At 45.6% G+C, this 15,000-nt stretch overlaps 3 protein-coding genes across 12 annotated transcripts in view; 2 read left to right on the forward strand and 1 right to left on the reverse strand.

The window, feature by feature from the left end:
- klhl15 (kelch-like family member 15) overlaps positions 1–5,340 on the reverse strand; it is a 9,359-nt gene extending 4,019 nt beyond the window's left edge. The window contains exons 1-8 of one of the 8 annotated variants that reach the window (XM_056433707.1): positions 4,464–5,340; positions 2,728–2,814; positions 2,419–2,507; positions 1,775–1,934; positions 1,497–1,685; positions 1,188–1,412; positions 154–315; positions 1–77 (exon numbers count right to left, since the gene is read on the reverse strand). The exon at positions 1–77 is cut by the window's left edge and continues 133 nt beyond it. In XM_056433707.1, coding sequence (XP_056289682.1) covers positions 1–77; positions 154–315; positions 1,188–1,412; positions 1,497–1,685; positions 1,775–1,934; positions 2,419–2,438 — 833 coding nt within the window. In that variant the 5' untranslated portion in view covers positions 2,439–2,507; positions 2,728–2,814; positions 4,464–5,340. Of the gene's footprint in view, positions 316–1,187; positions 1,686–1,774; positions 2,508–2,727; positions 2,815–4,463 lie in introns of those variants that run through there. The other 7 variants (XM_056433705.1, XM_056433706.1, XM_056433704.1 and 4 more) reach the window with 7 other exon arrangements.
- An 86-nt stretch (positions 5,341–5,426) lies between these two features.
- On the forward strand, positions 5,427–11,252 carry eif2s3 (eukaryotic translation initiation factor 2, subunit 3 gamma). The gene is made up of 12 exons (XM_056433723.1): positions 5,427–5,558; positions 6,512–6,575; positions 6,671–6,798; positions 7,538–7,659; positions 7,796–7,890; positions 7,973–8,131; positions 9,486–9,620; positions 9,684–9,778; positions 9,883–10,027; positions 10,268–10,437; positions 10,517–10,689; positions 10,867–11,252. Exons 1-12 carry the CDS (start codon positions 5,490–5,492, stop codon positions 10,928–10,930), a joined length of 1,419 nt encoding a protein of 472 aa, XP_056289698.1. The 5' UTR covers positions 5,427–5,489; the 3' UTR covers positions 10,931–11,252.
- A 1,043-nt stretch (positions 11,253–12,295) lies between these two features.
- Positions 12,296–15,000, forward strand: part of lrrc31 (leucine rich repeat containing 31) — an 8,523-nt gene continuing 5,818 nt past the window's right edge. Inside the window, exons 1-3 of one of the 3 annotated variants that reach the window (XM_056433711.1) lie at positions 12,296–12,428; positions 12,595–12,623; positions 13,488–13,688. In XM_056433711.1, the coding sequence (XP_056289686.1) occupies positions 12,611–12,623; positions 13,488–13,688 (214 nt within the window). In that variant the 5' untranslated portion in view covers positions 12,296–12,428; positions 12,595–12,610. The other 2 variants (XM_056433710.1, XM_056433712.1) reach the window with 2 other exon arrangements.

Consider the following 15,000-nt stretch of genomic DNA (forward strand, 5'->3'; position numbering starts at 1 on the left):
TCGTGGAAGTAGCCGAGCGCCTGGTCCACTTCCTGCCGCAGCTGCCGGGAGTAACGGTAGAACTCCGACGTCTTCACCTGGACGGGGACGAAGGAGAGGATGAAGACGTCTCACATCGCGACGGTGACCTCGTGGACGGCGGCGAGGCGCCACCTTCTCGAACACGTTGGCCGGCGTCATGAGGCCGAAGCGGACCGACTGCACCACGGCGTCCGTGTGACGCCAGCGCCGACGGTCGTGACGGAGCCACGACTGGACCGACTCGTACAGCTCGATCTCCGGGAAACGAGTCAGAGCGTCGCTGTTCAGGTACGCCTGGAGAGAGAGAGGGGGGGGGGAGAGAGGGGGGGGAGAGAAAGATGGAGTGAGAGGGAGGGGAGGAGAGAGAGGGAGAAAGATGGAGTGAGGAGGAGGGAGAGAAGATGGAGTGAGAGGAGGGGAGAGGGAGAGAAAGATGGAGTGAGAGGGAGGAGGAGAGAGAGGGAGAGAAAGATGGAGTGAGAGGGAGGGGGAGGAGAGAGAGAGGGAGAGAAAGATGGAGTGAGGGAGGAGGGGGAGAGAAAGATGGAGTGAGAGGGAGGGGGAGAGAGGGAGAGAAAGATGGAGTGAGATGGAGGGGGGAGAGAGAAAGATGGAGTGAGAGGGAGGGGGAGAGAGAGGGAGAGAAAGATGGAGTGAGAGGGAGGGGGAGAGAGAGAGGGAGAGAAAGATGGAGTGAGATGGAGGGGGGAGAGAGAATGATGGAGTGAGAGGGAGGGGGGAGAGAGGGGGGAGAGAGAGAGGGAGAGAAAGATGGAGTGAGAGGGAGGGGGAGAGAGAGAGGTAGAGAAAGATGGAGAGAGAGGAGGGGGGGAAGAAAGAGAGAGGGAGAGAAAGATGGAGTGAGAGGGAGGAGGGGGAGAGAGAGGGAGAGAAAGATGGAGTGAGAGGGAGGGGGGGAGGAGAGGGAGAGAAAGATGGAGTGAGAGGGAGGGGGGGAGGAGAGAGAGGGAGAGAAAGATGGAGAGAGGAGGGGGGAAGAAAGAGAGGGAGAGAGATAGAGAAACAGAGAGAAGAGAAAGAGAGATGTCAATGTCACGAGCGAGAGAGAGAAATGCGTCACGTTAAGCAGATATACTTATAATAAATCAATACATAATCAATAATAATCTCTAACAGCTGTTGAACGCCGTCGTCAGAACCACCACCTGCAGTCTCTCCAGGCTGAGGTAGGACAGGAAGTCGGCTCGGCTCATGAGGGGGACGAAGTTGTCCAGCAGGAAGTCGTCCAGCTGCTCCTGGACGCCCTCCACGCCCACGCTGAAGTCCTCCAGGAGGCGCATCACCTCGGCGCAGTTCTCCAGGCAGATCTTGGCGAGCAGGAAGGAGCAGCAGAACTCCACCGCCTCTGTCAGCTGCACGTACATGGCGGCCTGGGCGGGAAGCGACGAAGAGGAGGAAGCGGTTACGTTTACGGCGGAGACGGAGGAGCGCGGCGCGGCGGGGGGCCGGCCCACCTGCAGGATCTCCTGCACGGTGGGCATGCTGAGCTCCAGCGAGCCGTAGTACATGAAGCGCAGGACGTGGCCGAAGCCGGCGGCCGTCAGCCCCTTCATGTGGATCTGGTCCTGGTCGCGCTCCCTCATGTCCGCCGTGAACATCACCCGGAAGTAGTCGCTCTGCGTGGCCAGCAGCGCCTTGTGGGCCTGGGGGGGGGGGGGCATACGGGTCACAGCCAGTCCCGGGCCACGTGTTCAGCCTGCGAGGCGTAGAGGTGGGAATACAAGCCTCGCACCTGGAAGTGGTGCTCCTCGATGAGCAGGGTGACGTCCAGCAGCAGGCGCTCCTCGTACAGCGCCCGGAAGCCCGCCGACACGCTGCCGTCGTGCACCTGGGACAGGTACACCTCCACGTCGGCCCCCGACATCACACACCTGGGACTCACCACCAAATGTCTTCAGCAGCACAACGATGGGAGTTTCCTCCAACGGTAAAGAATGTGTGTGTGTGTGTATGTGTGTGTGTGTGTGCATGTGTGTGTGCATGTGTGTGTGCATGTGTGTGTGCATGTGTGTGTGCGTGTGTGTCTGTGTGTGCATGTGTGTGTGCATGTGTCTGTGTGTGTCTGTGTGTGCATGTGTGTGTGCATGTGCGTGTGTGTGCGTGTGTGTGTGCATGTGTGTGTGCGTGTGTGCATGTGTGTGTGCGTCTGTGTGTGTATGTGCATGTGTCTGTGTGTGTCTGTGTGTGCATGTGTGTGTGCATGTGTGTGTGCATGTGCGTGTGTGCGTGTATGTGTGTGTATGTGTGTGTGTGTGTGTGTGTGTATCACGCTGGGGAAATAACCGACTCCACTGCAACACAGTGAGGTCGTTCAAAGCGTACATTTAATCAGTCATTCATAAATGAAAACACAGACACACACACACACACACTCACCTCTGATTGGCCACGGGCATGTCAGAGGGGGTTGTCCGAGCCAATCAGAGGACAGTGCCCCTTGTGTCCCCTCTCTGAGCGCCAATCACCTGGAAGTCAACACAACTACACATTAAAGATGGCCGCCGGGTTGAGAGCGACAGAAAGAAGAGTAGTCGGAAGAGGAGGAGTCGTACAGGAAGAAGAGGAGGAAGAGGAGGACTCGTACAGGAAGAGGAGGACTCGTAAGAGGAGGAGTCGTACAGGAAAAGGAGGAGGAGTCGTACAGGAAGAGGAGGAGGAGTCGTACAGGAAGAGGAGGAGTCTAACCTTTTGGAGCCGGGGGAACAGTCACAGGCTTCGGCGGCTGGACGCTAAGCGGCCGCTCGCATCTCCTGTGTTTGTGTTTCCCTGGTTCTGAAGGAGAAGACAACAACAACAACTAATAGTTATACCATATATACACAGATAGTTATACTATATACACACATGTACTGTATATATGTGAAAGTAAAAGTTGACATCATTCCTTTGGTCATTGTTACTCTTTGTTTATTTCTAGCAGTTGGATGAATAAAAGCGTCGCTGCTCACCTGTACTGAATCCTCATGAGGATTTACATTTACATTGCAAATGTGTCTTTTTAAGTATTGTTTTGTGTTGTCCACGGTTGCCCCCCTGGCAGCTTAGTTCAAGTGTATTTCGCAGTTTCTTATTGACAATTTACGGGTTATTGTTGAAGAAAGAAAACGCATTAAAATATTTAAAAAACAACTCCAAAAGTTCAGTTTAACTTCACGTGGAGAGTTATTGAGTTCCAGAGCGTTGACACGTACCAGCAACAGTTACAAACTAGTGATCTTAAACTGACCGTCAGGACCGTGGATATCAACAAATACATCGCACATAAAAGCAGGTATTCACCCCCCCCCCCAAAAAAATACAACGATAATGCATGCCTTGCTTTTATTTTCCTTGTTCCTCAGTAGATTATTTTAAGCATTCATCAATCTGCAAAGTGTATTTATAATCGTCTGTCAACACGTAATAAAACCATGCACGTCTCCCATTTCTATCATATTATTCATGCAGTTTAATAACGGCTCACGACTCCAGGAAAACAGCAAATAACGATTAACTTTGTCAACCTCGACTAATCGAAAAACTGATTTAGTGTCTTTGTTTTTAAATCAATAACCCTATAATCCAAAAGTGTGGCTCACACGTTCAAACAAGGCAACTATTTAACATGTGTGTGTGTGTGTGTGTGTGGACTACATTCGATTGGATCTTTTTTTTTAAACATCTAAAAATCAATACCTTGCTTCAGTTTTAACGCAGTGGTTTTCAGAAGTCTAAACAGTGAAAAGTGACGTGAGCAAGAGGCGTTCAGGGTCACAGCAGAGCTCAAATTTCCTCTGAGTGATAACAGGCACTTAAAAAGACTCCTTAAAATCAGAGCAAATCTCGTCGCAGTTCTGCAGCAGGAAAGAGGTGTCCGACCGACTGCCTGACCCGACCGGTGTTTACCTCCCGGGGGGAAAGGGGGTATACAACAACAACAACAACAACAACAACAGGTTGACGGCAGCTGAGGTGGAGTCACCGTGAACCGTCCCTGACAGCAGGCCGGTTATAAACGGGAGGTTGTTGGGTCACGACAACGAGAAAAGCGGAGAGAAACGCGGTTAGAGGGGCATTGCCAAGCTAACCGACGAACGCTAGCTTACACCGTTACCATGACTAACTTTACATCGTAAAGCAGAACGGCTTTACGTTTGAGAAGCCAGCCGCTTCTTTTTTTAAGTGTGTTTAATTATAAGTTAAAAAAAAAAAAAAATGCGGCAGATTATATTACATGCTAAGGTACCAGAGCACCCCCCCCAAAAACAAAGGCTCACACCCCGCGGGTTTGTTATTTGCTTTACGGCTATGCGCGTGACGTTAACTGTCATGATTCTGAGCTGCGTGACCGTAGCAACGGGGGGGGGGGGGGGCTGCTAACCAGAGGGGAACCCCTAGATTATTTAGTTTTAGCTTCCGCTGCTGAAATCTCGCCGTCTCACCTCGGCGGTGCGAATCCCCACAACCCCTCTTCGACCAGGCAGCTCCGGCTCCTTCGGACATGAAGTTGCGGGTTCTATTCCGGAATCGAGAAAAGCCGACGGCAGCGGTGCACTGCCATGTTGTCGTCCGCGCGCCAGGCGAAGAGAGACCCCCCCCCCGACTGAGGCTCTAAATTAAACGGGATAACAAACCACAGCGGTCCACGGGCTTTGCGGACGCCATTTTCTGCACCGCCGTCATTTCCCTTTTGGGCGGAACTCAAGGGCGTTGTGCGGTGCAGCAAAGATCGTGTATTTGGAGATAGATGTATCATTCGCGATCTTTTTTTGTGTAGTTTTGTAGTTTCTGTCCCGCATCAGAATCAGAAACGTTTATTTGCCGAGTACGTTTTACAGACAAATTTGAGGTGAATGATGCATAACAATTCACTTTGCCATACAATAAGACAATACAAATATAAAAATAATGAACATAGTGCACTGATCGAGAATAATTTAATATAATCTAGTTAAATTTCAAACCTACTGACACAATTTAAAACCATAACTACCGGTTTTTTTACAACAGAACTACAAACGACTCAACCGAACTACAGAAACGTTTGATTACGTCACTAAACAACGACAGACTTGACACGTAGAAATATATATTTCTTTACTTTTTGTTGAAAAGTAAAATATATTTAACACTTGTACTCGGAGGTTGTCTACGATTTTATGTCGGCAATAACAACATCAACTTTATTCCGTAAAATGGATTTTACTGTAAAAAATAATTGCATCAGACGTTCTGAAAGGACCCCATTGTGGGAGTCACGCGAGGAGCAAACGCCGTTTTTTCTTTTACATCTGCCAGCAAAAAAATTAATATACAACCGACATCTTGTGCTAAATATATTTGGTTTTAAACCCACACAACGCTAATTATACACAATTTAATGTTAATAACCGATTGTTGGAAAAGAGAAATAGCATTGATCAGGCATTCTCCGTGGTCGCCTTTTTCAATCCCTCTTTTCATTCAAGATGGCGGGTGACGAGTTTGGTACAACGCTTGGTCAGCCTCATCTGGCCCGACAAGACCTCCGTTCTCTTGTAAGTGTCCGTTTCACGATGTTTCGACCAAAGAAAAGAGTTGCGTGTGTTTATCTCTAGCCGTTGGTTTTGCCCAAATTACGTCACCAACGGCCAACGTTCGTGACGGTTAACGGCAGCCGGCGCCGCGCCGCCGCCTCCCGGCACATGACGGCAGGCCGCGGCCGCGGCGGAGCGCGCACGCGACTACGGTTTTTTATTTTTTATATTTAACGTTAACGTCACGCGGATTGTCCTCGCAATTAAACGGTGTTAACGGTTCCGAACCGAACGAACCGTTTGATACGTGTGATGTGTGTATTTACGCCGACGTGATTGTCGCCATCTTTGTTCCATGTCAGTTGGCATAAAGTAAAATCTAAATAAATGAACATTTGATGAATACGTGATTATCAGTGCTGTAAATTATATTTAGAATATATTTAAAATGTTATCAGCAGATAATAAAGTAAACTATAGTGCTTATTTAAGTATCAAGTTCAAGCATGCTTCCTGTAATTATTTATTTATTTATATTTTCATGTAATGTAAAGCAGAGCAATGGAGATGGATGTACACATGTTTAAGCCTTTATTGTAGGAGCACAAAGACATAAAGTAAAGATGAGAAGATAATTAATACATAATAAGGTGCAGACACCTAGAATACCAATATATGTTAAAATTGAAGCTATATTAGAGCAATTAAAGGACAATGTTGGGAGGTAAAGTGGCAGTGAGTTAGTCTAGTGTTATGTGTACAAAGGAGTAATGTGGTGAGATAATATATTATAGTATTTATATGTTTAGTTTGGGTGCAAAACACAAACGACAGTGCTGGCTTTTACTTGCAGAGTCGGTCTCTACGTCGCCTGTCTTTGTTTCTATTCACCTGGTGGATTAAAGGGATGTTCAGTGTGTGTTCAGTGTGTGTTCAGTGTGTGTGTTGAGCCCTAATGTGAGTCCTCTCGGCAGAACGTGTCCACCTTGACGCCTCTCTCCCGAGAGATCATCAGCAGACAGGCCACCATCAATATCGGTACGTAAGACGTCGGGCAATTATTGATCGGCAGAGGAGATTAGGCTGAGTTTTGACTCCCCCGTCTCCCCCCACCCACCCCCGTCTCCCCCCAGGCACCATCGGTCATGTGGCCCACGGGAAGTCCACGGTGGTGAAGGCCATCTCCGGCGTTCACACCGTCAGGTTCAAGAACGAGCTGGAGAGGAACATCACCATCAAGCTGGGATATGCTAACGCGAAGGTGAGAGGCACCGGGACGTCTCCCTCCCCTCAACTAGAAGGGCGAGGCCTCTTTTTACTTTTTTTAAAGTCCTTAAAAAGGACTCTATTTAAAAAAAAATCGTTTGCAATGTGCTTTTTATTTTAAAGACACTCGGTACAGAATTATTTGAAACTAAATTGAAAAAGACAGGATTCGTGCGGTCATGGAAAACCTGGAAAAGTCATGACGATTTAAATTTGTTTATTTTCATGCCTGGAAAAGTCCTGAGGAAAAAAAATCCCCAACGTTTTAGAAAATTCATAGTTATATTCATATGTGCATTTACGATGAGTTTTAACTCATTAATATGCCTTAACAAATATAAGTCGGCATTCGCTCTTTCATACTCGCAGCGCACATTTTTCGCGCTGCAAGTGAACGCACCTTAACTGAAATGACATGCATGTTTATTCTTTTATTCAAACTATTGTGTCTCATTCATTTGAGTCATTTAAGGTTATATACTGTATTCTTTTGAATTCTCTTTGTTAGTTTAAAGTTGACATGTTATCACTTTTTCATGAATGCACCGAAATTTAAAAAAATGTTTGATCATGAAAATTTGGTTTAAAGTCTTGGAAAAAATAAACCGCAGAGAATCCTAATGGGGCTTAAACTTTTGTCATTTTTACATTCCTGTTCTCTCGTTTCATATCTGTCTCTTATTTTGAAAAACATAAAGAGGAAATGCATTCAAAGGGACTCGTCCGTGTTTCAGGTCTATAAGCTGGACGACCCCAGCTGTCCCCGGCCAGAGTGCTACCGGTCGTGTGGCAGCAGCACTCCGGACGAGTTCCTCTCCGACATCCCCGGCACCAAGGGCAACTTCAAACTGGTCCGGTGAGACGAGAGAGAGAATAAAAGAGAAAGAGAATAAAAGAGAGAGAGAGACACACGTCAGTATAGGTTTCCCTGTACAAATATATATTTTTCTCACCGATGGGACTTCTTCTCCTCCTCCTCCTCCTCCTCTCAGACACGTGTCCTTCGTGGACTGCCCCGGTCACGACATTTTGATGGCGACCATGTTGAACGGCGCCGCCGTCATGGACGCCGCCCTCCTGCTCATCGGTGAGTCCGTGTCCCTCGCCGCCGCCTCCTCCGGTGTAACTCTGCCGAGGTCTGACTGTTGCTTCTCGTCTCCGCCGGCCAGCGGGTAACGAGTCGTGTCCTCAGCCCCAGACGTCGGAGCACCTGGCGGCCATCGAGATCATGAAGCTGAAGCACATCCTGATCCTGCAGAACAAGATCGACCTGGTGAAGGAGAGCCAGGCCAAGGAGCAGTACGAGCAGATCCTCGCCTTCGTGCAGGGTGAGCGCTCCCACGTCGATGCACCTCCTTTTGAAAGAGGGAAACCACAAACTGATTTGGTTTTGATGACGTCATATCTCAATAATAATTAAGCTACGGCTTCTGTTGCGTAATCTCCGTCGAGGTCGGACTGGAGTCCTCAACCACCTCTTTGAAAGATGGCTGAGGAGTGTTGGCTCTCCTCCAACGTGTGAACTTTATAAACAGAAGACGCACGTTTTATCGTGTGATACGATGAAGCCCACGGCGAGTCGGGAGATCTCCCTCCATCCATCTGGAGCCTCGTTCAGGCTGTTCCCAGATCAGCTGTCTGACGAGAATAAGATGGAAATGAAGCGTTGCTCTATATTTTTCAAATTCCCTGAGTAATAACATTTTCGTTTTAAGTACTTCAAAATTCTTCGATTTTTTTTGTTTGTATTTTAGACGCTCTTTTTTATTTTACGCCCACGATGTAATGTGGCATTTAAATGGGTTTCGTTTTGACTCTGTAACGGTGATGCTGAAAAATAGATTTAACAAGTACTTTAAAATTCTTAGATATTTTGTAATTTATTTAGTATTTTTGAGTATTTTTTTATTTATTATGCCCACGATGTAATGTGGCATTTAAATGGGTTTAGTTTTGAATCTAAATTGATGTGATGCAGAAAAAAGTATTTTTTCAAATTCCTTGAGTAAACACATTTTTTAAGCACTTTCAGATTCCAAGATATTTTTTAATTTCTTTATTATTTTAGATTTTATTTTTATTTTTTACGCCACGATGTAATGTAGCATTTAAATGAATTAAATGGGTTTAGTTCTGACAGATAAGTCTTATTTTATTATTATTATCTTATTACTCAGTTATTCCATGAAACAATCAGTTACTCCTTAGTTGTTTGTATTTTAACTCTTGTGTTGCCTTCGGGTCATTTTGACCCGAATCAATATTACACCCTCCCCCAGCCTTCGGATTAATTTGACCCCATTCAATGTTTAATGTCGGTGTTCTTTCGGCAGTCAACAAACAAACATAAAGTGCCTCACACTTAAACTTGGAAAACAATATTAATTCTAATAATTTTCTGGAGGTTTAAATTGCTGGCGTCAAATTTAACACAAAGGGTAAAATATGTTAGTAAATATAAAGTTAACAGGAGGGTGAAACATTGAATCGGGTCAAAATGACCCATAGGCGGGGGGAGGGTGTAATATTGATTCGGGTCAAAATGACCCGAAGGCAACACAAGGGTTAAGAACAAATATTGAAACCTATTTCAGCCGGGTCCCCAACGCGACTCGCGTTGCCGTCAAGGAACCCGTCTGCTCTCTGTAACTCTCGCCTCCTCGTCTTGACGCTTGTCCTCAGGCACGGTGGCCGAGGGCGCCCCCATCATTCCCATCTCCGCGCAGCTGAAGTACAACATCGAGGTGGTCTGCGAGTACATCGTGAAGAAGATCCCGGTGCCCATCAGAGACTTCATCTCCGAGCCGCGGCTCATCGGTGAGGAAGTCCCGCGCCGCTCGTCTGCTCCCCGTTTGGGTTTTTAACACGGCGCGTTTTCAGTCATCAGGTCGTTCGACGTCAACAAGCCGGGCTGCGAGGTGGACGACCTGAAAGGGGGCGTGGCCGGAGGGAGCATCCTGAAGGGCGTCCTCAAGGTGACGTGGGGCGGACAACGAGCGTTTATATTTTAAACACCAAGAGAAACAAATTGATGACATTTGGCCGATGCAATAACCTCGTCCTCTCTCTCCTCCTCCAGGTGGGCCAGGAGATCGAGGTGCGACCCGGTATCGTGTCCAAAGACAACGAGGGGAAGCTGATGTGCAAACCCATCTTCTCCAAGATCGTCTCTCTGTTCGCCGAGCACAACGACCTGCAGTACGCTGCCCCTGGTGGCCTCATAGGTACGTACAGGGAGAGGGAGAGAGAGGAGAGAGAGAGGGAGAGAGAGGGAGACACAGAGAAAGAGATAGAGACAGATGCACAGAGAAAGGGAGAGAGATACAAGGACAGATGGAGAGAGATAAAGACACAGAGAGAGAGAGAGATGGAGAGAGAGTCAAAGACAGACAGACAGACAGAGGGAGAGAGACAGAGACAAACACACAGCCCCCCCCCCCCTCATCGACCCCTCCTGTGTGCAGGTGTGGGCACTAAGATCGACCCCACGCTGTGCCGCGCGGACCGTATGGTCGGTCAGGTGCTGGGCGCCGTCGGCGCGCTGCCGGAGATCTTCACCGAGCTGGAGATATCCTACTTCCTGCTGCGGCGGCTGCTGGGCGTCCGCACGGAGGGCGACAAGAAGGCCGCCAAGGTAAGGGCTCACGGCGCCGCCCACGCGTCCCCACGACGACGTGGAACACGGAGCCTGAACGCCTCGCGTCTCCCTTCAGGTCCAGAAGCTCTCCAAGAACGAGGTGCTGATGGTCAACATCGGCTCGCTGTCGACGGGCGGCCGCGTCAGCGCCGTGAAGGCCGACCTCGCCAAGATCAACCTCACCAACCCCGTCTGCACGGAGGTCGGGGAGAAGATCGCCCTGAGCCGCCGCGTTGAGAAGCACTGGCGGTGAGGAGTGGTCATTATATATTCATTAAACGTTATTATACTATTTATATATAGTCTGGGTCGAGACGTCTGTTAGGTTCATGGTATAATGGCTTGGACAAAATGATTGAAACACCTGCTGGGTATACATGGTATAATGGCTTGTCTGATTGGCTCCTCCTCTTTTTTGTTTCTCAGTCTGATTGGATGGGGGCAGATCAGGAGGGGCGTGACCATCACACCAACATTGGACGACGACTGAGGAGGCAGCTCCGCCTCCCGTCAGCCGGACATCACACATCACAACCATCGCACTCTTCTTCTTTCTTTTCTTTTTTTTCTCCCACAAGGAAAGAAGGGAACAGGACATTTCGGGGTTTTAACGACTCCTGCTCCTCCTCCTCCTCCTCCTCCTCAGCGACACAAGGAGGTCCAGTTAAGCCTTTCTACCAGGTTTTTTTATTTTTATTTTTTTTGTGACTGCAGGAGAAGAAAGGAGGAAGAGGAGGATGAAGAAGAGAGAGGAGATTCATTCAGTACAGAAATGATTTCAGTCGAATCTAATAAAATACATTTGGAAGAAATGTTTGGTTTCATTTCGTTGCAGCTGAAAATACAAGTTTACCTTTTTTTAAATGTCAAACTGACTTAATACTTGAGTGTCTTGATTAATAATAATAGTGTAATAATAGGTTTATTTAATCTTTTACAAGAAATATATTTTGATAAGATCAAAGCTTATGTTATTTTTCAACGGTGTATAACCGTGGACAAAATAATAGAAACACATCATAGTATAATGCTATAGTCATATGATATATAATATATATATATATCATGTTACTATATTAATCCTAATATATATATAATTATCACACCCATTATGCTATTAGGCGTTTGTATATTTTTTTAATCAAAAATATTTAATTTATATGTAAATCAAAAATATTTCTAAGTATATATATATATTTACACCATGTGTATATACATATATAACTATGTATATATAAAATAGAAATCATATTTATATATATGAAATGCACTATTATGCATAAATACTTTTAGTTTTTGATGCAATACGTTTGTACTTGTTCTTGCATGAATAATATTTATACTCAGTTGTATAACTACTATCACTGGAGTACTTCTGGGGGTGCGCGAGCTGCCTCTAGGGGGTGCGCGAGAGGAAAAATGTAATGGTGGTCTAATGGTGGGTGTAATAAATTAAAACATTCTCAGGGCTCAATGTCGTCATTGTCATTTCGTCCAGTGGCGTGGCGTCCCTAGGCTAAAGCCCCGGATTTTTTTAATTAAAAAAATTAAAAATAAAAATAAAAAAACAAAACACAAGTGGTTAACACCTCCAGGTCCATTCACACCCATTCACATTCAGCAGCGCAGCAGAGTCAGCAGGCAGCAGCAGGCACGTAACAGCAAGTGTTGAGTGTTCTATGTCTTCGCTGCTCACTCTTCTTCTTTTGCTTCCAGCGCCGCTGCTCGCCGCCCGCTCAACGCTCCCCTCGCATTGTGCGTTTTTTTTCTGGTGGGTTTTTTTGGTGTGTGGGGGATTGGGGATTGAAAAGATCTGGATGTAAGAAGGGGTGGGGCCCTGCTCTAAAGGAAAGTACTCAAGCTGAAGAGCGACGTTTGCAACGTTGACTGAAGGCGGAGCGGCACTTCCGGGTCGACCCACCTGACGAGCACGCGACGTGACGTCACCAGGTGGTAAACTGAGTCCAGTTGGAGAAAAGCAGCGCGAGGTAAAGCGCGAGGCGTGTGATTTACTTCATGCACGGTTTCTGTTTTTATTCATTATAACTGTGTATCTCGGAAACGGACCCTGAACGCATCACGAATTGACAAAAACACTTTTAAAATTATTTATTTATTAATTTTAACATCATTTGGGTTTGTTTTGGGGCTCAGCGCGTCACACCGTCACATGGAGTCTGCAGGTAAGAAACTGTACTGTAGTACATGTACACGTCTAGTTTTGTTGTAAATGTACAACTAAAACCAGTTATTTATGTCTTTGAGGTTCAGAGGCCACTTCCTGTGTTGAAGAACTTAAGATCCAGAATAATTATTTTTTGTTAACTTTTAATAAAGTCTGTAAAACAACTTTTTTAAATGTTTAAAGGGGGTTTATTACATTTTTATAGTTTGATTTATAAGATGGAGTGATCGAGGTACTAATAACCTATATTCACATGAATCTAATTTAATTAAATTTACAATACTAATACATTATCTCTTTTATTTAGAACCCTTAATTATTCTAAAGATCTAGGTATTAAATGTTCTATATAACTATAAATATGTCTATGAATTAATGCAATGGAAATTGATTTAATTTATTTTTAATGATAAAAGTTGTTTTCATTAATATGTTTACATCATGTATCTGTTTATATTATTATAATACTGGATATTTGAAAGTACATGTGTTTAAAAACAACATTTTGTTTAAAAAATTAAATGTATAATAAAATCTATTTTGACAGCTTAATTTCTAATAAAAACGTGACATTAACTCTCCTTTTATATTTAGTCGACTGATATTTATGGTTTAAGATTTCTGTCTTTATCTTTATTTCACCTAATCGCAAAAGGCTTATTTCCCTTTTTATAGGTTTATGTCCCTCTGAGGGTTCATTTAATGGACTTTTATACAAATTTAATGAATCTATTCACAATAATTGAATATTCATAACCTTGTTAACATGCAAATAGCCACTTAATTTGTACTTAACTTGAATAATAGCATTTGTAATGAATTAATCTTAATTTAATCAGTTTACTCTCCTCTCATTGGTCAGAAGGTCAAAGGGGGCGGGACGGAGGCGGTCCGAGGCGGTCCCCTCTGGACCTCATCATGAACCAGATCCGCAGGAAGCGCTCGGCCCCGGACAGGAAGCCGCTGGGACGCTTCCTGTCCCGGGACCGGACGGGGATCCCGGAGGACGGGGAGGCGGAGGAGAGAGGACCCGGAGCCGGACCCGGACCCGGACCCGGTTCAGGTCTGTGCCGGTTCACATGGTCTTCAGTCCATGAACTAGTAAATAAATAAACGAGGTGGAAGATGAAATAAAATTCATATCTTCAAAGACTCTATTGATATATACATATCTTTATTTATTCATGTGTATATATTTCAGGCATGAGAATCCCTCACCTTTCGGCGAAATTCGCCGTTTTGAAACCAAAATAGGTGACTTACGTGAATCGTGTAGATCCGAAGAGTTTTTGTTTTGGGGGGGGGGCGGTCAATTGGCCGGCCGGCGTTTATGAGATTGGAGTGGGACACGGAGAAAATGTGGAGTGGTGCTCTTCGCAATAGAACATCTTTGATGGGACGTGTCGCGTCTCGGCCAATCAGCGTCAAGATGTCTTCAGTGTTTGGTAGTTTAGGTTAGCTTGTATGTTAGCCGCTACATCTGTTGCTGTCACGCTGCACGGTGTAGCGATACTAACAAAGTACCCGTACGTTAAGAGCGATGTGATTTAGCATATTTTTAGTCTCGATACTTCATTAAAAGAGCGCGGGATCAGAGCGCACGCGCTGCTCCGTGTCAAGCTGTCTGCGCACACTGCGCAGCGCTAACAGAGAGGGGCGTTAAGTGGCGGAATTGTCGGCTTTAAAAATAAAAATAAAAAAAGATGCCAGAAGTGAAATGTTTAAGTTCAGTCTGTAAAGTTCTGTAACTCTATAGCTGCTCATCCTGATGCACTCTGTATCATCTGGTCAGAGACTAACGGCCTCATAGTGTATAATCAATGCTATGATGGCTCCATGTAGTTTCATTAATATCTTGTAGGCTCATACTAATATTACTGCCATTTGTTAAGTGTTGAAAAAGTTGGTAAAAAGTGAACCATACAGATATTTTATTTATTACTATTATAGATAAATATACCAGTGTCTTATTTATGGTATACTGTTTTTATTGTATTGTATCAGTATCATGATATTTATGGCAGGTATGGTATAAGATCGTGACAACCAGGTAGAGGCAGAACAGACTCGAGGAACAGCAGAGCTCAAGACTTGAAGACTTGTTCACGCCAAAAAAAAAGGAAGTTGGTTCATGAATGACCATATTATACACAATATTACTATTATTATAGGGCCCGATCACCAGAATGGAGGACCTACAGACAGGGATGGATTAACAAACGGGCCTACCGGGCCCAGGCCCAGGGGCCCATGAGCTCAGGGGGCCCCTGAGCCAGAGCCTCCGCGCGTGACGTCGCTGTTATTAACATTGTATTGATATGAATATGATGATATGACACGATGCGCCGTAGCCGGTATATGCTAGGCTTAAGTCA

The sequence above is a fragment of the Pseudoliparis swirei genome, chromosome 16, assembly GCF_029220125.1.
Source record: "Pseudoliparis swirei isolate HS2019 ecotype Mariana Trench chromosome 16, NWPU_hadal_v1, whole genome shotgun sequence".
NCBI lineage: Eukaryota > Metazoa > Chordata > Actinopteri > Perciformes > Liparidae > Pseudoliparis > Pseudoliparis swirei.